General features: G+C 38.8%; 1 protein-coding gene across 7 annotated transcripts; it reads right to left on the reverse strand.

Moving 5' to 3' along the window:
- Window positions 1-22,742, reverse strand: LOC147169980 (dynamin-2-like). 7 transcript variants are annotated; one of them, XM_086081883.1, is made up of 21 exons: window positions 22,312-22,742; window positions 17,810-17,883; window positions 16,379-16,528; window positions 16,077-16,280; window positions 14,666-14,764; window positions 13,682-13,842; window positions 12,574-12,716; window positions 12,258-12,393; window positions 12,054-12,121; window positions 11,664-11,802; window positions 8,337-8,423; window positions 8,182-8,252; window positions 7,771-7,825; window positions 7,595-7,606; window positions 7,066-7,176; window positions 6,220-6,329; window positions 6,039-6,150; window positions 4,888-5,055; window positions 3,882-4,105; window positions 3,582-3,821; window positions 1-151 (listed from the first exon to the last, which is right to left on the reverse strand). In XM_086081883.1, the coding sequence occupies exons 1-21, from the start codon at window positions 22,470-22,472 to the stop codon at window positions 115-117; spliced, it is 2,562 nt and encodes an 853-aa protein (XP_085938009.1). In that variant the 5' UTR covers window positions 22,473-22,742; the 3' UTR covers window positions 1-114. The 7 variants fall into 7 exon arrangements, with proteins under 7 accessions (XP_085938009.1, XP_085938006.1, XP_085938004.1 ...); XM_086081880.1 differs by lacking the exons at window positions 1-151; window positions 11,664-11,802 and adding exons at window positions 2,122-2,462; window positions 9,342-9,480; XM_086081878.1 differs by lacking the exons at window positions 1-151; window positions 11,664-11,802 and adding exons at window positions 2,122-2,465; window positions 9,342-9,480.
- Window positions 22,743-24,015: the final 1,273 nt, after the last annotated feature.

The raw sequence follows: 24,015 nt of genomic DNA on the forward strand, positions 1-24,015 counted from the left end.
TGAACTAAAAATAACACATCATTTATTTTTGTCATGGGAAACACAAATTCCTGATGTGCCACAAGCCAAGTGGGCATCCACCCTTCTTGCTGAGCCAGTTTTTTCAAGCGTCCGTCATCTTTGGTTGCTACGAGACAAGTGTGGAGGACGTCTGTGGGAAGAGGCAGATATTTTTGTTTAAATTCAAGTGCTAAATGACAGATACAATGGAGAAACAGAAATAATAGAGAATAACCAGTAAAATTCCAGTTGCATACCTTTTGTTAGTCATTCCAATTCTATAAATAGCCCCATGCAAATGTCTTTATTCTGTTGCTCCTAGCAACCATACTTACCTTAGCAACACATTTTTCACTTGACCCTAATGTAAATCAGACATTACCTGATATAACCTGTGTAAATATAGCAATACAGTACATTAGTAGCCATGCTATCTACAGCACTGCGCACATTAATTAGCATGCAACAAGAGATGGTAAAACACCAAGATGGCTGAAAAGTGAAGCAAGAGCACATAATTTTTTTCATTGACAACATTCTTTAATAAACATCAAAAGCAGGCACTTTTACTCATATGATGATATTTACGGCTTTTGATGATACAAATTGAAGGCAGGATTAAAATTCACCAGCACCGGTGGGAGATGGGATATAATAAAAAGTCAAACCCATATAGAGCGAGGACAATTACTAAAATGATTCTTGAAACCAAATGTTGTAGATCTGCCACTGGGGGAGCCAGAGGGGAGGCCGGGGTGGCACTGGCCCTCAAATGTGATTGGACCTCCAGGTGCCAAATGATTGACATATCACAGCACCGGCGCCGCACGTCTTGCAATGCAGCCTGCCAGCATTTTTTTTTTCAATCAGACGCCTACTAATTGTTATGCCCCTCCTGCACAGTAGCTGTCGCTATTTAGCACAAAATGTTGTAATCCACCTCACTAGGAGTCTGGAGAAGAAGAATTTTCCAAGTCCAATCAAGATGATCTGTTTTTGGCAATGTCATGTTGGTTTCCCCGTGAGACGCGAGGGACTGTTTAAAATAACTTTTATGTTCAGATATTGTTTTGGACACACGTCAATAAGTTAACGTTTTGCACAAACTAAGAATAAATGCATGAGCTGAATGACGGAGACGTGAAACAGGAAACAGAACGACGGAGCGGCCTTCTAAATTAAAAGCATATTTCAAAATAAGATATTTAATTATCACGCACAAAAACAGCTAACGTTAAAGTCTAAAAGTGGGGGGTTTAATAACATTATGTGGCTGTAAATAAAGTAAATGAGTAACAAATTTAGAATTGCTTTCATAGGTTGTGTGGAAAATGAAATAAGGGGACAAAATATGACTTGTTCCTTAAACAAATTAAACTAAACAAGTGTATGCGTGCAGATTTCATTCCGGTTAAACACTGATGTTAATTGTTCATAGACTTTGAGTGTTTTTGTACATTTTATACATTGTTAACTCATTCACTCCCAGCCATTTTCACTGAAGCAACCCCCTTCACTCCTGGCTGTTTTACTGGATTTTGACTGATTTTGCAAGGCCCACACAATATTGTGTTCTATTGCTTTAAAAACATGAAACCTACCAAAATAAAGATTAGAGTCTCTTCTTTCATCAGGATTTTTTTTCTGTTTTGCAGCAATTAGCATTAGACTATAGCTAAGCTTCATCATGATTCACAAATCTGTTTAAAACAGTGGGGAAAATAGATTTTAACTACAAGCATTAAAAAAAAAAAGAACATAAAACGTATAAATACGTTTTTGGGACTATGGTAATATTAAAAATAGAACATTTTAATACGTTTTAGGGAGCAAATGATTTAATATACAGCATATTACATGCAAAAATCTCATGTGTGCTCAATATGTGCTTAAATATATTTCAATATTTAGAGACTCCAATTGAAATGATTTTGTTATTAAATGAATTATTTGGCATCATCTTTGGATACCCTGAAGTATCCTTGCCCCCCGGCCTCCCCGTTTATAAAAGTCTGGCTCTGCCAATGAGATCTGCAACACATGCAGAGAAACAACTCATCAAAAAGTGCTACTTATATCATGAGGTGCTTAGTACGTAAAATTTGACACAACGACGTCATATAGAAGAAATGTCTTGATGACCTTGATTTTTATTTTTTTTTACCATATCAAAATGAATTTAACGTTAAACAATACATCTAAAAAGTGATGGCTCTTAAACCATAAGACTCATAAAAAATGTTCCCTTTGCATAATGTCAAAAAGTCACCGCGCACGTTCAAGAATGGACGCCGAGTCAAAATATCATACAGTACGTCTCTGAACTGCCGATAGGAAACTAACTGGAAATACAAAAGTGTAAACCAAATGAAATGTTTGCATATTGCGTGTGCTTCTAGTCAAGCAGGGAGGGTTCTGAAGGACGTATGATGGTGGGTCTGTTGGGAGCAGCCGGGGGTCGTCTGCTGCAGGAAGACAGAGTGGGGTAGAATGGGGCGGGAAGAAACATGCGAGGAAATATGTCATCAGCTAGTCATGCACCAAGATCCCCAAAGCACCACAAGCACTGCCACCATGGGCTTTCCCACCACGCACACGCAAAAAGAATCCTTAGCTCCAATTCCACCAAGACGTACGTTTAGCACAATTGAGTGGTTCCACTATCATAAACCAAACCAAAATAAACAACCAGCAATAGTGGTAGACAAGGTTATTTTAGTTAACGAAAACTAACAAAAAACATTTTCTTTACAAAATTAAGTAAAAACAAAAATGCTTTTTAAAAAAGAAAAGTAACTAAAACTACCTGTACATTTTAAGTTGACAAAACTAACTAAAATTAACTATAATTATAGTGAAAATGTCCTTCAGTTTAGTCTTTAGTAATTAATAATAATACATGAGCCATTAGGGGTTGATTTTAAATGTGATTTTAAGTGTATTTATTTCCAATATTAACCGGAATAAGGACGTTTGAAAGTGTGTCACACAGAAGTGACATCATCTCAAAGCAGCTAATAGAAAAGCACATTCGGAAGACGTCACTCCTACACGACAATTTTAAACTTCTTTTTTTTTTGTGTGCGACAATTTTTAACTTGACCTTTGGCTCCAATGACTCGCCTCGCCTGTTTGTTTTTTATTTAATTAACTCAGCCAAAATGCAATGCTAGGTAAGAAATGTGTTACTTTTTTCATTTTACCATAGTGTTTATTAAATATTGCACACAAGTAATACACTATTTTTTTGTAACAAAAACTAATACTGAAACTAAGTGATAAAAAAACACACCTAAAACTAATAAAAAACTGAAAACAAATTTAAACAAAAAAAAATTAGAAAAAAACTCTAAACTAAATAAAAACTAACTAAAATGAAAATTCCAAAACTATAATAACTCTGGTGGTAGACACACTAGAATGCCTGTTTGTTGTCAAAGTAGAACATAACATTTTTCTCAAACTTACCTGATTGTCTTCTCATAATAAATCAAAAGCCATTCGTGTTGCAGTTGTGTTATGATGTCACACTGATGCCGCACCAATCAATATCGAAAAATACAGCTGTTGTCGTTGCTTACCTCGGTATGCCCGGCGGCAGCGCGGGAGGCACACGTGCCGGTCTGGAGGGAATCAGTGGAACGTTTGGATCAAAACCGGACTGGGCCGGCGCTGGGCCAGGTCGGGTGGGCACAGGTGGAGCTCCGAATGCCGGTGAGGGGTTCAACGGTGGGGCAGGACCTGGCGCGGGTCCCCTGGCTGCCGGGGGACGGTTTGGAGGGGGCGCTGTTGCTGGGGCAGGGCGGGTTCCTGCAGGAAGACTGGGATAGACAAACATCTCAGTACGCAGTGAATCTACGTATTCCATTCACACCGGTTACCTAGACTCTTTCATCCAGGTGTCGTCAACCGGTGGAGGCACCGGGGTTGAAATGGTGGTGGTACTGATGTCACCAATAATGACCAGAGATTCCTTCAGAGCGTGGTACATCCTCAGCATCTCATCTCTTCTCTGAGCCTGCTCGGCAGACTCTTCCATCAGGCTGCTCTGGTCCCCAGCTGAGTATAAGTAGGCCAGCAGCTCCGAGTGGATGAAGTCCTTTGCCTGGAGGTTAAACAGCACAATAATACATACGCAGGGGTGCACAAAAATGGTGCATTTATTGAGCGCCAAAGGTGGCTCCGGTAATTTATTGAGCTCTGAAGTGCAGACATAATTAAACATTACACACTAAACAGCTTGAGGAATTCTTAACATGGTAGAAATGACTAAATTACTTGAAGCACTATTGTATTGACTTTAATTATTTGCACTTGACTGTATTCCTTAAAAAATGTTGTCCAGCCACATGTTCTGATTGGGACTTTTTTCCCCCCTACTGGATTATTTGTTTCATTTTAATTATCTATTTAAAAAAAAAATTTGTTTTATTGTGCACTCTATGCAAAATGACTTTTATGAGCAAATTGAAAAAATATAATTGCCATTAATTTCATACAATTTTAAAGAACTTAAAACTTAAACTTTTAAAGCTATAATTGTGAATGGGATAAATAGGTCACTTAAAAAAAAAGATCTGTCATTGCTTTTTTGCGTGGAAATGTTATGTATCATAAGTACCAATGTATCGGCACTTGGTATCGGTATCAGTGAGTACTGAAAATGTGAGTACTCGTATCTGTACGGTCTAAAAAAAGTGGTATCGAACATCCCTACTTAATAATGTAACTGATATTTTTTTTCTAAAAAGGTTGTAACAAAATACACTTACCAACACAATTAGCAGCTTATTACAACAATTTACTGCTTCATAAAAATACAGTAAATCTGTATTGCTGCCCCGAAGTGTCGCTGTGTGTAGGGCAAAAAAATAAAATAAAACCTACACTGTTAATCATGAGGTGCATAATGGTCTTGGGCATGAGGTCTCTGATGGACTTGTTGACAATGCTGATGTACGAGTCCACCAGGTTGCGGATGGTCTCGACCTGCCGCTCCAACTGCGGGTCCATAGACACGGTGTCGCCCGGAATCATCGCATCTTCATTTTCGGGCTGTAGAGAAAGAGGAAGACAAGCTAGCTGAAGAGAGACAGTAGGCTCTAATTTCATACATGGCACTTTTGGGAGAATTAGCTCTGTCCTTTGTTATGGCTGGCAGAATCACAATTTAGTGGCAAAAAGTCGGTCTAAACTTAAAGGATACATGTGCTCGGACCATGTCTAAATGTTCGTGCAGGTAGTCAAACACGATTTTGGTGAATTTGACCGAAGCATAGACAAACAGATTCTGAGCTCTGTGAGCAGATGTGAGGAAGCCAGACGCATTTCATAAAAAAATTGCTGCATTTCATCTTTCTTTGATTTTTATTTTCCCAAGTCTTCGGATATACTGGGCTAATCTAGGACACCGGGTGTCATAATTTGTGCTGGTAAAGTGTTGGTATGACTATGAAAATTATTTGAATACTTGAAAATTCAACTTTAAATATAATTTGAAATAACAACCAGAAATCACATTAGTAAAAAAAGTAAAATAAGAATATACTAATATAATAGCAATCAAAAACAATAAATAAAATTAAAAAAATACCAGCAGTTGCTACAGTGTGATGCGTTGGCCTCTTATAGAGGCATTGTGGTTATGACACACTTTTCACTTATAATGAAATAAGAACAGACAAACGAAGATGTGTCGAAAGCATGTGTTGTCACATGAATGGGAGGTCAATATGTGAGACGTAGCTATGTGGGGAGTGCGCACTCGCGGAGGCAAGCAGGTTCCTTCAATCAATATAACCAGAAGTGGATGACAAAACATTGAGAAGTACGCTCAATGAAGCCCAACCCAGCAGTATATCAACACCTCTGTTATTAATTTGTTGCCGACCTCGAGGGCTATTGACTAGTGATTATGAAAAGTTAAGTGTAAACACAATGTTATAACTGTCATCAAAATCTGGTCCAACAAGTACTCAAAACTGTAATCGTCACATTACTGAGTATCTTCAAACATCCGCTGTTTAAAATGTTAATACCTGATCTTTCTCAGGGTAAACACCAGCTCTGAGGAACGAGGCTTTCCAGCTGTCGACGTCCTCTTGAGTGTCGCACGCCAGCTCGATTTGCCGCAGGTCTTTGTACACGTTTCTGTGTAACACAATTAAGGACAAGTATAGATGTTCAAAAGGCCCAAAGATGGCAACGTTGCACACTCACCTCTGCTCAGTGTTGAATATGGCAAAGACATGTTTGCTGGACATGAATCCCTTTTCCACATCTCTTAGCTTTAGGTTGTCAAGAGGCAACATGTACTTCTTCTCCTTCTCCTGATTAATTACACAACACATTGGAAACCAGTTTCACCACCAAATTTGAACACTACCAAGACTTGATGCATAAGTAACAGGCACAATGTCATAATGAGTGGTGTTTTGTGTATTTTGCCACATGCGTGGAGCTAACTAAAATGGCCTAAATAATCAGTCAAACCTCTATGAACAGTTTTGCTGTTGTTATTGTCTTTGCAGAGGCAACATTTCTGTACTTGTATCAGATATCAACCGATTAAACCGGTGACGCTCAAAGAAAATATTTCACACCCTCTCAACTCTGTATGATTTGTCTATGAAATTGTTATAAGTACACCTCTGCAGAGGAGCTAATACTCCTTGCACACTCTCCGACAATGAGCGCCACTGCCACCTACTGTAGTGAATATGCAATTACAATTGATTCTAGTAAAAAAAAAAAAACATGTTCCCTGGCTTCACACTCCAATTTGGGAAGTGCTAGATTAAAAAAATGCACATAATGTGCATAAATTGCCCTAGTAACATTTGAGCATTGACCATCACTTCAAGATGTGCACAAGCTGGAGGCAATAGGCTGTTTACGCTATCCTGTTGCAGTTATACCACCATCTGTTGGTCAGACATGTCCACTATATTTTCTGTGCTGTAATTTTGTGAAATAAAAAAACTGACAAAATGTCTTACAAATGTGGCTTGTAATACAAAAGATAGCGAATTAAAAAACAAAACTGAAGCCCTGTCCCTTCCTTACCTCCTCATCTTTGTACCAAGAAAGGGACTCAGCAGTGAGAACAAACCAGTAGTCCTTGGAGCCTCCCTTCATGATGCTAATGTTGATTGTCAACCAGCCCCGACGGATAACCTGCGCACGACACACAAACACATTATGAATACACACGAACCACACCAAAATACAAAAATAACAAAGAAAACACCCAACTACAAAAACCAACCCTGGGAAATGCCCAAATACAAACACACACATACACTAATAATATAAACTTGACACGCTTCAAAGAGAGTCACATTTCCTAGATCTCTGCCAGATTTAGGCACACGGAGACACAAGGTAGCAGGCACGTGAGGAAAAACTGACGGCATTTGTAGTACACCAGTGTGTTGCAACCCATTTGTCTAAATGTTTATAGATGACAGGCCTATTTCTCAAGAGTCATCAACGGTCACAAAGTTGCACAAAATGCTCAAAATGGATGGTTGAAACAGACAGCCACCCAGGAGAAAGGGAACAAGAGATGGTGGAGGATGGTTAAGATACTTACAAGAATCTCTCCCTGGACCATGAAAAGAAGGAACAATACGGGAGAATTTAAAAAAAAAAGTACACAAGGGCAGAGAGGTGTTAGTGGGAATCAACAAAAGACAGCTATGTCATGACATACAACCACTCACTGACCCAAGACATGAAACAATCATACATGCAAAGTGAAGCAAATACCTGGTTAGGCATGACTCTCTTTTTGGTCGCATTTGCAGCCGTCCTCTGCTGGGCACTGCAAGATCAAGAGTTTTGCTTTACCAAACAATGGATGATGGATTTTTATTATGTGGATGATTACAGTTCAATTAAATGTTTATTCAGAGCCACAAAATGATTGTCTTCATAATATGTATCCTTTATTAATACGATCATGCATGTGTACAGTGGGTGTAAGTGTAAGTAAGTGGGTGTATATTTTTTGGGTGATGGGTTTGTATTACAGTGAGCTTCGTCATATGTCTCCACAAAAATCTTTAGCGACTCATCACTATTACAAATTCATTCAAGGCAATCTTAAAAAATATATATATACAGAACTAGAGGCAGAAAAAAAAAAGTTTTTCAATTGAACCAGAAATAATCTCTCACTTGGCAAACCCAATGAAGTCCTCATGATTAGTGTTGATGTAAGATAGTTCGATGTCAATTAACAGGAGCACCTGATGGGCCAAACATGACAAATATTTGAGGAACAACTTCTAATTACACAAAGCTGCAACAGACACACGCGCATGCACACTAACCTGGTCTTTCGTCTTGCTGTCCCTCTCTCTGATATAGGTGGTGACGATTCGCTCAGTTTCTTCTCTAAGACGAGGATATGATCCAAGCTGTAGACAGCAAAAAGGAAAAAACACTGCTGCAGGTACCGCAATGATATAAAATACACGACACAGTAGAAACACGGACATTCTGTGTACAGGGTTTCCCCCAGCGCTTTAGGTAAAGGCCTGACTGCCTGCCAATATTAGAAAAAAAGGCCACATTTTGTTAATAATATGATCAGCAGGCGTAGCATGTTTTCTGGGGGAAACCCTGGTGTACATTCTTAACAAATGCATGAAGTTATAGTAAGACATGCAAAGTGACTACAATGGTACCTCAAAGTTCAACCACTTCCTTTTGGTCAATTGTCAAAACATTTGTCATTCAGATCAAATAACCAGGGAATTGTTTCCATTTTCCCCCTAAATTAACCTGGAATTGTTTGTGTTCGGCCTTTGAGGTTCCACTGTCGTAGAATAGCATAACGCCGATGCTATGTGAAAAACACTTATGTCCATTTTTGTCATTTTTTACATTTGTATGTGTTTGGGATGAAACTGAATGCAGACATCCCAAAAATGTAAAAAAATTGAAAAAAAATATTAGAGCGATACGTGAAAAGATGAGTGCAAAGAGCTGCAGTGAAGATGGAAAAATGAGAAATGGAATACAGTATACTTTTAGATAATAAAAAAAAACTGACAGGACAGGTTCCCTTTTCTAAGTCGTGTCATGGGAAATAGTTTTAATCAGTGAGAGGAGGGTGTTTAAATCACTGCTCTTAGTGCTGATGGGGTGAAGAGGGCTGCTCAAGTTCCAGGATCAGAGGGGATCTTAAATTTAAAGGGAATCACAGGATGAGATGGGTGCTGAGTGGAGCCTGTAATCATTAACAGTGATAGACAGCAGCACGTTAGTTCTTTTCTCATTGTTCTATCTCGGATTGCCTTCCGTCATCCCGTCACACCGCCTCTCCCATTTACCTTTTCAGTGCACTTCCTGATCAGGGTGACAAGCTCGGTGACGACGAGGTCAACACATTTCAGACAGGGGTCTTTCAGCTTAATGATCTGCTTTTTCACTATAGCTTCAAACGCCAAGTCGGGAGTAAACAGGCCTGTCCTGTGGTGATGCATCATGGGAGTTGGACAATTAATGGAAGATGAGGTAGTGTAGCATGGCATAAAAAGATGGTAGAGGAGAGTGGCAGAGAAAGAAAAGCCAGAGTAAATTGGGATGCCATTGAGGAAGACTGACAAAAAGGGAACATTTGAGTTAGTTCTGCTTCATGTTCTGGTTAATTAAACAAGCTGCAGGTTTGCATATGGAATAAATAAAGTGGTGGCACACATTGAATCATTTATTTAGTTGCCACTGCATCTTAATTCTTTATCTGACTAAGATGTTTTGTCCACATTTATTTTCACAATAAAGTGAAATGCATAACAACTTACTTTATGCCTCACAGAGAACAATTGTAACATTTAACTGTGCATAGGTTATAGCCGGAAACGCTGTAAAAGCACTACCTGCCACAAAACCACAAGCAAAACTGACACTGAGAAAGAAACAATAAACAAAGAGAAATGATAGATGATTATATTCACCAAGAAGACAGACAAAAAGTAGAAATGCATGGTCACATATGACAACATTGTATTCCACAAGAGACCCTTATGTTTACAACACTCTATATATGGAATATAGGTATGTGCATCATGCTATTTCTGTCTGGTATGTGTTAAAGAAACAACTTATATTATCATGTTCCAGACCAAAAAACAAAAAACTCAGTGGTGGCAACTGGCAACAAATGACGATAAAACTAATAAGTACAGTATATCCTGGTGAGATAAAATCAAGTTATTGAACGTCACAACTTTTGACAATGCATAAAGGTACAGCTTCAGTTTACCATTAAAGCAAGAGGAAATCTTGACAGAGTTTAAGTAAGGCCACAAAGTTCTTAAATTGAAAAGGAAAAAAACCTGCAGCTTGTTTTGTTACGAACCATCACACGGACACGTATAGTCCTACTTCTGACCACACAGCTTCTCTGAGACACCATTGCAGTGAACTGCAGTGCAGCTCGGACAACAACGTGCAGTAGCACATCAACTTTAAACGTTTTAAGGGAGACATATTATGATTTCCCCCCATAATTTATAAAATGGTAGGGATAGACCAATTATCGGCCGGGCCAATTATCAGCCGTGCCGTTTATCAGTCCCGATATTTAGCATTTTGACAAATATCGGCATCTGCCTTTAAAAAAAAATTGACAGCCAGTTAGAGAAGAGAAGTATTTATTTAAATTTTGTGTTAACTTTATTATAGATGCTGCTTACCGGTATCCTGTGCACCTTTTGTTTTTGTTAGAAATTAAAATAATAATAAGTGAAAGTTTAACAGTACAGTTATTTTGAGATTTTGGCAAACTTAATTTACTGTAGGAAACTATAGGAAGATATTTACTTGTTTAAAGTGGTACTCAACCCCCTAGCACTCAAGAGGTGTTGCCGGGAGAACAGTTGGACTTGTATACACCACAGTAGCAGAGCGACCACGTCAGATTCAAGAAGTGACGTCAGTAGCTTTTTAAGACATGCTGATGAACCGGGAAGCTCCCTTAACATTTTGTTAGAATTTTAAAGCAAATCTATTTTAAGATTTAAAATAAAAAAATGTTTTATAAATATGAAAAGTTGTTTAACACATTTCAACAATGTAAGCATAAAAAAAAAACATTTCAATTTTGATGCCAATATTTTAGCTTAAGTGAAAATGGATATTGGCTCCAAATATTGATTATTGAACGCTCTGACTACTAATATTTTCGGTATCGGCTCTGAACAAAATACATATATTGGTCGGTCTCTACAAATTAGTAGCGAGTTAACCCCCTCTACTGCGAAACTAATGATAAGTATACCTTTTGTTAACATGATGAGCAGGTTGAAAAGGGAAAAGTAGCAAAAGCGGAGCCAAAAGTGTGGAAGAATGAATTTAGAACGTCTCACTGAAAAACGCATTTTCAAACATAGGCGGATATCTAAAAAATGTACTTGGTTTAATTTCATACTTGATAGGTCGGCATGCTCTCCAGAGACCCAATTATTTGTAAGCAATTAAAAGCTACATTTCCATAATATGTACCCTTTAATGCTTATGTGAAAATGAAGTGCAAAAAATGTGTAGCTGCAAAAAATACTGTCAGATCGGGGGGGCGGGGTAATACTCCTGGCTGCACTGCAGTTGACCACTTTCTCTGGTGTACAAGCATAGCAGAGACCATGCAGTGATACCTTATTAGTGCACTGCCTGACTGTGTTGATGAGCTCCTGGATGACCATGTCGATGCATTTCAGACACGGTTCTTTCAGCTTAATGATCTGCTTTTTCACTATGGCTTCAAACGCCATGTCTGGGGTGAACAGGCCTGTCCTGAAGGACATACACATGGGACAGACATGGAGCAGGTAGACAGGAGCTGCACATGGGGGTAAGGGTGGGGGCGGGGAAGAGGGGCACACTTCACCAGAAAATAAGCCAGAGTACTGAGACAGGTCAAACTAAAACCACACAACACAATGAATAGAAACATGGAGGATTGGATGGATGGGAGCTCAGACACAAGCTAACAGAAGGAGGCAAAGTGTTCATGTACGGTATGTTTACAGGCTGTTCCAACTTGCCTGACTCCATGGATGTTTTTGATAGCGTAACTGATTTCTTTCCTCAGCTCCTTCTCATCAAACTCCATCTAAGACAGAGACGCAAAGGCTTAAATACTTTATTTTACTACAGTTGTTGCCATATGCCTGCTAACAATGAGCATCAGTCATTCTCAGATATTAAGTTACTATCTTAATGACAGTGAACAATGAAACTGTAGTCACCTTCACCAGCTCAAAAGGAAAACGCTCATGAAAAATGCGGTTGATCTTCGCTCCTCCAGATAAGTTGGAAGTGTCCACCTGATCCCCTGAGCCTTCAATGCACTTCTCAAAGTCCACGCCAAATTGCTGCACCATCCTGCATGTGAAGCAGTGTAGTAGTTTTCAAATATATTGGTGTGTGTGTGTGTGTGTGTGTGTGTGTGTGTGTGTGTGTGTGTGTGTGTGTGTGTGTGTGTGTGTGTGTGTGTGTGTGTGTGTGTGTGTGTGTGTGTGTGTGTGTGTGTGTGTGTGTGTGTGTGTGTGTGTGTGTACTGACTGAAGCAAAGCCTTGGTTTTGCGTGTGGGATCATCAGGACGAAAGTTTTTGAATTCTTCCACCTCTTTCTCGAGGGAGAGTAGCTGGCTTTGCAGCTTACTGCGTAACCCTGGCAGAGTGTCACGGATGTGATTGGTGAGTTGCTGGAGGAAGAAAAAAAAAAGAGATTGAACTTCAATACTGCATTATAAATAATACAATAGGTGAAAAAATCTTAAAGACATGAACATTTCTTTATTTCGTATATAGTTGAATGTAAATTCAATTAAAAAAAATATATATATATATATTTTTTTTTGTCAGCCACACTTGACAAACATGCACTCGCCTTCTCAGCTTTCTTGAAACTGCCTTCCATCTGCATAAATTTTGCTCTTAATGCAAAGCAGGTTTAGTGAAAAATCTGAGTCTGTTAACCCTGAATGCGGGAAACTCCGTTTCAAAAAGCAAGGTAACTCAAACCAGAGAAAAAGGGGTAACTTAAGATCGCTGTCAGTTATCATAGTAACACACTCTTATAAACCTAACTTGGTTGGTACCTCGAGTTTCTCTATGTCTCCGCCTCCTTTCAGCTACACATGAAATTAGATTTCCTCATTTATTCAGTCAGCTGGCAAATTTTGTCGTAACATAGTTCTGCCGTCTGTTATTTAAAAAAATAAAAAAAGTCAATAGGGCTATATTAAAAGTCCACTTTTTTCACAAACATGGCATGGCAAAAACACCACCCTCTGCTTCCCCGTTTCCATGGTGACTCATCGAATTGGGGCTCCATTGATGCGGTGTTTTTAGTGGTGGTGCGCTTAATTCCGGGTAAAACTAAAATTTGCTGTCCTGGAACTGAAAACTCACGAGTTTCTCAGAGTAGATCAACTCAGAGTTCAGGGTTAGACTCAGAATTTGTTGAACCTGCTTTGTGAAACAGATCTTTGGTCCTCAAATTAAGTCATTCATTGGCAAAATTACTCCTCAAAGAAAAAAAAAGTCATTTTGAGTATTTTTTTAAAAAGTTTATTGAAAATTTAAATCTAAAAGTAGATTTATAATTCAAATGTCATATGAGGGTAATTCAAGGGATGTGTAAGCCCTGGCTAGGTGTATGTCTGACCTGATTCAATGTCTTCTGCAGGTGTGGCGTTCCCATGCGCTCAGCAAAGTGTCTGTATGCAGGATGGGACAAGAAGAACTTGCGCTCAGCAGCCAAAGCAACACGAATGTCTTTCTTTCCATCAATGTCCTTCTGACTGCGGTTTACCACCCCAATGTAACCTGCAGAAAATAAAGACAACATTCCACTGTTGTGATATCAAACCACTAGTTAACTTGATTGGAGTGACAGTGAATGAGGCTCTAAAGAAGTGGTTCTTAACCTTGTTGGGGGTATGAAACCACAAAGTTTTATGTGTGCATAAACTCATAATTGGAAATTTTTGATTTTTTTTTTTACATGTGAATTGAAGACAGATATGTCTTTTATTAGTGCACAACAGGCACAACACAAGTTGCTCACAAAATCATTTGTTCAAATAATAAAAATAACAAAAAATAATTATTTTGAACAAAATCAAAATAAACTCAATTAATTATTATTATTATTATTATTATTATTACTGTTAATCAATGTGCATTCTGTTGTTGCCTTACATACAGTAGACAAGACAGTTTTTCTCAAATGGTTTCGCTGTACCCTGTTATGTCTATTTATATAGTTCTCAGGTTGCGGTTGCATTTTATCAATAAACTCAGAAATGCGAGGCTTCATCACCTTGACTTTCAAATCCTTTTTGCAAAAAAGTCTTCCTTTACTTCGTTTTTATGTCTACCATCCGCAAAACCTCACAAAGTCATTGTTTTGCAAAATGTTGTATCCAATGTTTGTGTGTACGTGTCTTGATCTCCATCAAACCTATGAGATTAACGCACCAAATCTCTGGTTTCATCAAACCCAGATTAAGAACCCACTGCACTAAAGGCATCAAACTGGCATAAGACTGGCATCTTTTAGGTTCCCTCTGCTTCAAAAATGAGTGTGCCATAAACAGTGGTAGTAATAGTGTGTATTTCTTGAACGTGTGAGTGTGTGTGGTCTTACCTCTGCGTAGAGGAAGCAGTTTGTTTTCTAGAATGTCTCGAGCATCCGTCCCCTCATCCATCAAGTCCAGTTTGGTAATCACTCCAATAGTACGCAGACCTGAAGACAAATGTGTCATAACCAAAAATGGCACCCCAGTATTTTTTTCACCAATTCAATGGGATTTTAACATAGACACCATTCTTCTGTGTCGCAAAACCTGAATGGATGGATGGCCGAGAGCTGCACAGAGCTACATGCTAACACCAGCATACACAATACAAATCACACGTATTACATTCATCCCTTGCTAAGCGTCCCAAATCTGTTACATGCTAACAATAGCTTCTTAGCATTACAATCAGTGAGGCTGATGATAGGTTGGACAAGAACAAGGCTTTGTTCTGTAAACATATTTAGTCATAAATACTTCTTTTTTTTAACCTGGAAAGTAGCCAATAACAGTCTGTCAGCCATTACAGTCAACCCCTTTCAGGCTTTGTCAATGACGCAATGATTGTCAGACATCCAATTCATGCAATTCAAGAAAGATGCTGAAGCCAGTCATATCACATTTTAAGTTCTGCTTCAACATGTTTGTTTACTAGATCCCATGGTTGTTGGCGATCTGAAAGGTGCTGTTTTGTTTTATTGGGGGACAGTCATTACCAGTTAGCACTGGATTTCTGGGTCCCCAGACCCCCGCCCCCCAATAAAACAAAACTTCACCTTTCAGAGTGGCCTTTTATTGTGGGCAGTCTAAGGCATACCTGTGCACTAATCATGGTTTTATCCGAATAGTCAATTTTTCAATAGAATTTTCAAAAATATTTGATAGCTGCAGCCCTACAACTCCTTCTTACATTGCCATATTTTTATTAATACATTTAAAAAATATATATTTAAAAAAAAAAAAAAAAAAAAACTTTGCTACAGGGCCCCCGGATTAACCTGCAAATTTGTTTTCAATGGACTCTGATGGAAAAAAATACAATTCTCTGTACAGCCCATCACAGCTCCATACGACATCACTGGGCAGCCATTCATTTAAAAAATTCACTCTTTGGATGTGGCCAGTTTTAGTGATAAGATTTCATCATCCAAACCTCCCACTGAATTACGCAAATGACTGATTATGAAGATTGAGCATGAGGGTGGACTCGGACTGTTTCATTGGTCCAATGTGGCATGTTTGGTCATTTCATCGGTCAGATGTGACGAGAGTATTAGTAAATGTTTTAGCGGCATGAAGGTCGTTAGTAAATATCTATAAAATAACCGCATTACAGCAGTTCATAGTGCAGAAATTATGGCAATAAAAAAGAAAGAAAGAAAAGTGAACATGTGGTTAACATAAAGACAAGTATTTTCACATTGTAGAGAAAAGGTTTTGGAGTGCCTGAAAAATTCAAACAAATAAATGCTGTCCTACCCTGAGGATCGACCTCCTTGGCAATCTTGAGGGCATCCGAGTTGGCCAGGTCAGTATTAGCCGGAGTGACGGCCAGAATGAGGCAGCTCTCCTTGGTGATGAACTGCAGCAGCATGTCTCTGATCTGGTGCTCGATGTCTACAGGCTGGTCTCCGACAGCCACTTTTGTCATTCCCGGCAGGTCGATCAGGGTCAGGTTTAACACTAAGAGGCATTATTGACAGAGGAGAAAAGAAACTTCAAGCAAGATAGCAGGAAAACTTTTGTGCGTGTTTTATCTGATCTGAGTGTGTTTTCCTCACCATTAGGGGAGTAGACTCGAAGGTTGATTGGGATTGGTGAAATGCCCTTATTGGATCCGGTGAGCCGGTCAGTTTCTGCTTCAATCTCCTGACGGACTTCATCAAAGTCCACAAATTTACGGCCCTTACAATGCAGGAACTCTGCATACTCTGTATAGAAAAACAATATGAAAATGTGATGATGAAGAGAATAGACCAGACCATCCGGGAGCACTACCCGTGGAGGTAACTAACAATAACTAACTTAGTAGTTATTACAACTATATTAACTCTCGGGGCCCTATTTTTGTGCCCAGCACAAGTATAACACACAGTCTAAGTGTGCTTGACTAGCACAGATTGAATAGGGGGCGTTTTGCTCCGTTGTACATCATTGTGGGTTGGAACACAGCCAACTCCCAGCCAATCGAAGCGGCTCCCCTCATTCCTATTAAAATTAGAGCAGTCGAAGCGCACAGAAAGTGACTCGCTGTACTCCCAGCACAAAGGGAGGTTGCAAACTTGGACGCTGGACCAGAGAGATGAACCCTCCAAGGATAGCTTAGCACTAGCTAGCTGCTATGACAGAAGACGAGTAAGCACCCAAACCAAAAAAACTCAAGTAAAGTAGAAAAAACAAACATCTGTCCAAGTGTTTTTATTGTTATGTCTACTTTGAGTCGGTCTCAAGTGCGGACGTGAATATCCCATAATTCCAAAATGTTAAACCACAACTGCCATCTTGCCGCATTTTCAGGTGACTAACCCCGCATCACGTCATTCAACCGTAGTAGCTAGCCGACAAGGGTCAAGAGAAAAGTCTATGCCTGAAAACAGAGCCTTTCAAATTCTGTAGGAAATCAATGACATGTTTACTTTAATTGCGGTTACATTGGCTGGCGACCAGTTCAACGTGTACCCCGTCCTTCGCCCAAAGTCAGCTGGGAAAAGCACGAGCATGCCCGCGACTCCAGTGAGGATATTGCAAGTAAGTAGTACAGTCAATGGATGGTTGGACAGTGACAGTTTGGAATAAATAATAAATCCAATCTGTTTTAATACATAATCATGCTCAAAAAAAGTTTGCGTTTCTTCAGTAAATAGTTATCCTGGCCAGTTCATGACCTAAAATGTGCTTTGAGTTTTGGCACCCTGTGTGTTTCAGTTTGACACCCCAGGACTAGTCAGTTCAACCCCTGGTGTGGACAATAGCGTCATCTTGTGTTTGTGGATTCTAGTTGTGTGGCGGTATCAGTCCAAGAGACAGAACATACAGAGACTACCTTTTTTTTACTCCGGAGGAGAAAAGTGGAGATTTGTTTTGAGTGAAGCACAAATTGAGATGTGCTTTATTAGGTCAGAGACTACTGTTTTGTTTATAAATAAAATAAGGCGGGGGCATTTTTAGGAATGCATTTATGTGTTTATGCCTATGCTACATATTCCACTTGCCTGCTTTGTTGTTGACGAGTTGCAGGATGAGAGGACGGCGGGTGACGATACCAGACCCTCTGGGCAAGAAATCTCTACAGGAGAGACACAAGTAATGTTTAAAAAAAAACACACACACACACACACACACACACAATAATGACAAACCAATCGCAATAGTGTCTGGTATTTCATCTTGAAAATGTTAAATAAATAAAAATTCATCAAAAATTTAGATAGAGAGACACACCACTTTGAATTGTGCCATTTATCAATGGTGCAGATGATCTATGCCTCATACTTAATGTGAATGAAAGACCGTCCGATATCCTGACTGGCCACATGGAGGGCTGAAGGTAGTGTTTCTGTACATAATGATCATTTTAAAAATGCTCTAAAAAGCAATAATGCAATCACAATGAAAATATTTGATTTGAGGATGACTTGACTAGACTTGTCTAGACTTAGGGAAGTCTGAGCTTCCCTAATTAAGCTCGTGCACCACCATCCGATTCCAAATAAGTGGAGGAAAATGAATTTATGGACACGTCTGACTTTTAACTTACGTAAAAACTGTGTGCAAAATAGAAAGGAAGACATCTTTCTACTTCCCTATGAGCACTCATATGTGCATGATCATTTATCAGAATGGAAACTCCCGTTCAATAGAATTGTCATTATTTCCAGGTCAGTGATAACACATCACTGTCGGCAATGACCATGTGTCTGTCGTTAGAGCCACACTGATTCAAATCCTCTCGGCAAAATACACACAAAGTATCACAAGTGACTATACTCGAAATGTTACTGAAGCAATAACACACCGCAGCAACAATCGTGCAAATGTTGATGGATTGTAATACAGTACCTTCTTATTGACATCATTTTGTTTTGGAGTTGTTATGTTGTTAGATGTGATGGTTGGATTTCAAGAGTGACTGACCCCTATGTAACTATCACGTCTCATTTCATTGGGATTCAAAACACATTAAGTTGACGTGCACTTTACTTTTTCAATACAGGTATAAGATAAATCTGTCATGTTTTCTTTTGTTTTTACATTTGGGCTCCAGATGCACAAATACGTTATGTGTATACTTCTATATTTAGATGTTTTATTGGTAAACAATGTGATGTGACATACCACATTTGTGTACATGCATACTTATATGGCAGGTTAAATATTTCGGAATTGACTCTATTTATGTATTTATCCTTCTTACTAATTCAATGTTGGAGCATTTAGATGGATATCAAATCAAATTGCAACTTAACTCATTCACTGCCATTGACAGCTATAGACAACAAAAATTCATTTTCACTATTTTTATTAGGGTTTTTTTTTTTCATTTTTGTTAACAAGAGTATGAAAACCTAGATTTTTTTGTACATTTAGAACAGATATACAATTTGTGATTAATCGTGAGTTAACTAGTGAAGTCATGCGATTAATTCTGTTTAAAAATTGTAATCGCCCGACACACCAAATTTAAAAATATATATATTTTAAAAAAACATAAAAAATGACTTCATTAGTTAACTCACAATTAATCACAAATTTTATATCTGTTCTAAATGTACAAAAAAATCTAGGTTTTCAACTAGTTAACTAGTGAAGTAATTTTTTATGTTTTATGTAAAGATTATTTTTTTTTAATTAGGGGTGTCGGGCGATTACAATTTTTAAACAGAATTAATCTCATGACTTCACTAGTTAACTCACGATTAATCACAAATTTTATATCTGTTCTAATACAAAACAAAATTCTAGGTTTTCATACTTTTGTTAACAAAAGTGGAGAAAACATTTTAAACTAGAAATAGTTCAAATGAATTGTTGACGTTTATAGCCGTCAATGGCAGTGAATGAGTTAAAGAATCAAAATCGAATTAACAAGATGCTGCCGCTCCAATTTGCACACTATGTATATCAGAAATTCAACATATGACTCAAGTCTGTTACACGGCATCTTATTAACAAGGTTAGCAGGTCTGACACACACACACACACACACACATATTAAGAACCACTCACACCCACTATGCCTGTTATCCAATGCTGACTGAGCATTCAGGAAGTTACACAACAATCCCATCCTCCTTCCTCAGTACTTCCTATCACTTGCGAAAGCACCAAACCAAATTATGTGACTGGATATGAATGTTGAAACCAGATATTTACATTAAATGACCGAAAGATCTGGTTAAAAAAAAAAAAGGGATGCAAGTATGAAAATAGAAATACTGAATGGGTAAATTCATGGGTATATTGAATACTGACTGCAAGTAAAATGTAAAAAAAAAAAAAAGAAGAAGAAGAAGAAAAATAAAAAAGAGAAAAAGAATGCAGGAGGGAGCTGCAGTACCCAGAGAAAGCCCAAGCTAGCGTGGGGAGAATATGGAAACAGTGCTCGAGGGGGCGCATCTGAAAATCAAACTTCAGAACTGTGAGGCAGATGTGCAAACCGCAAACCGTTATTTCAGAAATTTCCTATTTTTTCATGAAAAAAATCCCTTTGGGAATTTCCTAAATCATATTGTGGCCATCATAAAAATAAATCTACAGGCAAGTAACAGTCCTTATACATTTACATTGTGAATTGTCATTAAAGTCCTAAATCAAATTAATTTAAATTTCAGTTAGAAGTCTTGAGGGATCAGTTAAAATCTTGACAGTTTAAATAAATATAGTTTGAGATTTTAGCTCGCAATCATCTATGAAAAATCCCCTCCTTTTGCAGGTGTGTATATCATATGGTGTATTTATCCAATGTAAAAAGTTAGTCTAGAGCCCTGTTATTTCTGATTGGTTTTACGAATTTCCCAAAAAATTGATTCTCATAAGAATCGCGATTCTCATTTAGTACGATTTAGTATCGATTTTAAATGTCCCAAAAATCGATTTTATTTAAACAATTTTATACTATCTTGCCTTTGTCTGTGTGCGCCTTTATTTGGAGCGCTGTTCATGTTGTACCCAGTTTGGCCAAAGAGGGGCAGTGTGTTTCCACGCGATCTAATACACTGTTAAGTTGTAGCCACATTAGAGAGTAGAAGGAAAAAGTCACGATCAAGGTATTCCAATAAAAGTTTATTTTTTTTCAGCGTGATAAAAGTGCAGCGAGTAGCACGCTAATTAGCATTAGCGAGTCAGACTGGAGTAGATCATTACAATTCCTTGCACATCTATAGATTGAAGCAAAAATCATTGTCACTCAAATCATTTTGAATCAAAAATCGCTCCTAATCGAAAAATCGATTCTGAATCGAATCGCAGACCCAAAAATCGGAATCGAATTGTGAGACATTCAAAGATTCCCACCCCTAATTGCCAATGTTGGACCATACTTGAACATGATTAGTTAATTCAATTTCAAGTGTTTGAGACTAATAAAGTTACTCAAACTGTCAAACTAAACAAAGAACATCAACAGCTTCATTAATGTGCTCATTAACAGACATGAAAATCGCAAGAGAGTGTGTCATACTGTCATGTACAAATGACAGTGCAGCTGGTGATATCACTGATGACCCCACACATCAGAACATCAATGGCCCTACTGTTTTCCCCAAGAACCGCTTGGGTCCCAACGACAAAAGGCAAAAGGGGAAATGAAGGCATGGCCGCCCGCGTAAGCCACATTCTCCATCTCAACACTGACAACATCCTAAAACGTAGACACGTCAGATGTTCCTTTTTTTGAGCTCGCATAAACAATAATTGCTTGAGGGAAGTTGGTGTGCCTGCATGACCAATGATGTTCTAACAGTTGCTTTCTTGTTATTTGTCTGGAGGGGGTACCTCATTAAGATTCCGTCAGTCTCACTGGAAAAGCTCACAAATTCAGCAGTGTTGGCATCTTAAAAGAATCCAACCGGTTCTGCCCTTTTATGCCCGTAATCTGTTTATCCAGAAAACACAAGCCGTGAGCAAGATCTGACCCACCCAATAAATTTATGTAGTGGAGCTCCAATATATAATATATATATATAATTAAGTAATTAAGTGATTATATATTTGCATGGTTTCAGAGTCATTACAGTCTTCTGAGGGAAGTACAATGAGGCGCGTGACAAAAATGAGTTTGACACCACTTTTTTTTTTTTACGACTTTTGAAGTCAGACATTGACCTGGCCTGTGTAGTGCGTGGCCAATAAAGGATGTATTTACAGCCTTGGGTAACGTTCTTAAGGAACTATGACTTTGTAAATGTTTAACAGAATAGCTGAAGCTGAGAGGGATTAGAGAAAAATGAGTGTGCGTGTGTGTTTTATATGATGTATTCGATCAAGCTAATTAATCCTTGGGTGTTTATCATCAATACAAACATAAATTTTCTTGCGTAAAAAGCGTAATTGTTCATGGTGAATAGCTCATCTTCCGAAATACAAAAAAATCCACCATAGCGCTTAGTTGGCGACTTTTACACGAGAGAAACGTAGCGAACGGATAGTGAACCCAAACTATTTTTACTTCTTAAGTCTCACATTCACATTCAAAAGTTGCCATAAACGGTACGACCTGCCAACGAAATTCTCCAGAACCGAGCTCTTCCCCGCGCTCTGGCCGCCGACGACCGCTATTTGGGGCAGCTCCAAGTTGCAGCTCTGGCCGATGGAGCTGAAAGCGTCCTGAAGCTTGTTGATGAGGGGAATGAGGTCTTCCATCCCCCGGTTTCCCATGGTGGAACCCCGGTCCGCTCAGCGGTCTCGAAGTGGTCGTCTTCACTGTCAAGAAGAAGGCCGACGGGTAGCTTATCCAAAGTTCCAGATGGAACTGCGCGGTCAGTCAAATGTCTATGATTTTTTTTTTTTATTACCAATAAAAGGAGGAGATAATAATTGTTGACACGTCCGGGATGAAATACAATAAGAAGCAGGCTTAATAACGAAGTACTGTAGCCAGCCACATTGACTGAAAACTTCTGTCATTATCCGGTCAGCCGACACACACCCAGCCTCCGCCGGGATCCTAAGCCCCCGCCCACGTACGTACTCGCCGCTCTCATTGGTCGTCTGGATCGTCAGTCAAATTGACATACATATTCCAAGTTGTATTTGAACAGCAATATGGACGGTAAACTAGTGAACTCGTAATGTCACACGAACTTAAAGTTGGCCTCAAATGACACAGAGTTGTGCAAAAACCAAATACAGCACCAGGTGGTCGTTACTCTCTAGAAAATGACGTTTACTGAAAACAAGGAAAGACGTCACACGAGCTAGTTTTTTTTTTTTTTTTAGCATTGATCAAATTTCTCATAGATGTTCACAGTTCAGCCATCAGAGGGCGCAAAATACCTAACAACGAATATGATGAAACAACAGTCATAAGAGCAGCGCCTGTCAACCCAGCATATTGAAACAAAGGCACGTATTTTAATAATACAATAAATAAATAATAAATAGATAAATAAATAAATCACCTTCGTGACACACCGCCAACCAAAAACGTCACAGAAAAGTAAACCGCGTCTAAATTTGCTCACAAACTTATTCAGTAAAAATGTGGGCTTGTTTTGTTGAACTTAAAGCTTTTGTACACACTTTGGTACTACATTTGTGAGTAAATTGAGACCACCGTAGTACTATTTATAATTATGTATTATTTTAGAAGTCGTGTTTTTTGTAACATATTTGTTAGGTGGTGTGCTGTGAAGTTTTTCAAAGGCAAAAAGGGTTGCCTTGACTTAAAGGTTGGGAAACACTGAGCTCAACTACATTGTACACATACTTTATTACAATTAACGTACACGCCCGCGCGCGCGCACACACACACACACACTTGTCTTGGTATCATCATGGGGACATATCATTGACATGATGCATTTCCTAGCCCCTGCCCCTAACCCCAACCATCAAAAATGATTACCTACCCCCATTCCTTACCCTAACCTCAACCATAACCCAATTCAAACCTAAACTCTAAAACCAAGTCTTGACCCTCAAAAAGATGTCTGAACTTGTGGGTACCACCAAAATGTCCCCACAATTTCAAGTCGGTCCCCACAACGGTAGTTAAACCGCGTTTATGGGCCCCACAATGTAGCATAGTTTAACGCGCGCGGGCCGATCGGCCATGGATGGGGGAGCGGGTCAGCAAAAAAAAAAAAAAAACCGAGAGAGCAACAGAAAGATTGGCAGTCCACGGATTCACTTTAATAAGTCGTAAGAAAACAATCGGCTCGGCGCCACCACGCGTTACAATAATCGTAGGCCTCTCCAC

This window comes from Leptonotus elevatus, chromosome 8, assembly GCF_054856555.1.
Source record: "Leptonotus elevatus isolate MCC_2025b chromosome 8, RoL_Lele_1.0, whole genome shotgun sequence".
Taxonomy (NCBI): domain Eukaryota; kingdom Metazoa; phylum Chordata; class Actinopteri; order Syngnathiformes; family Syngnathidae; genus Leptonotus; species Leptonotus elevatus.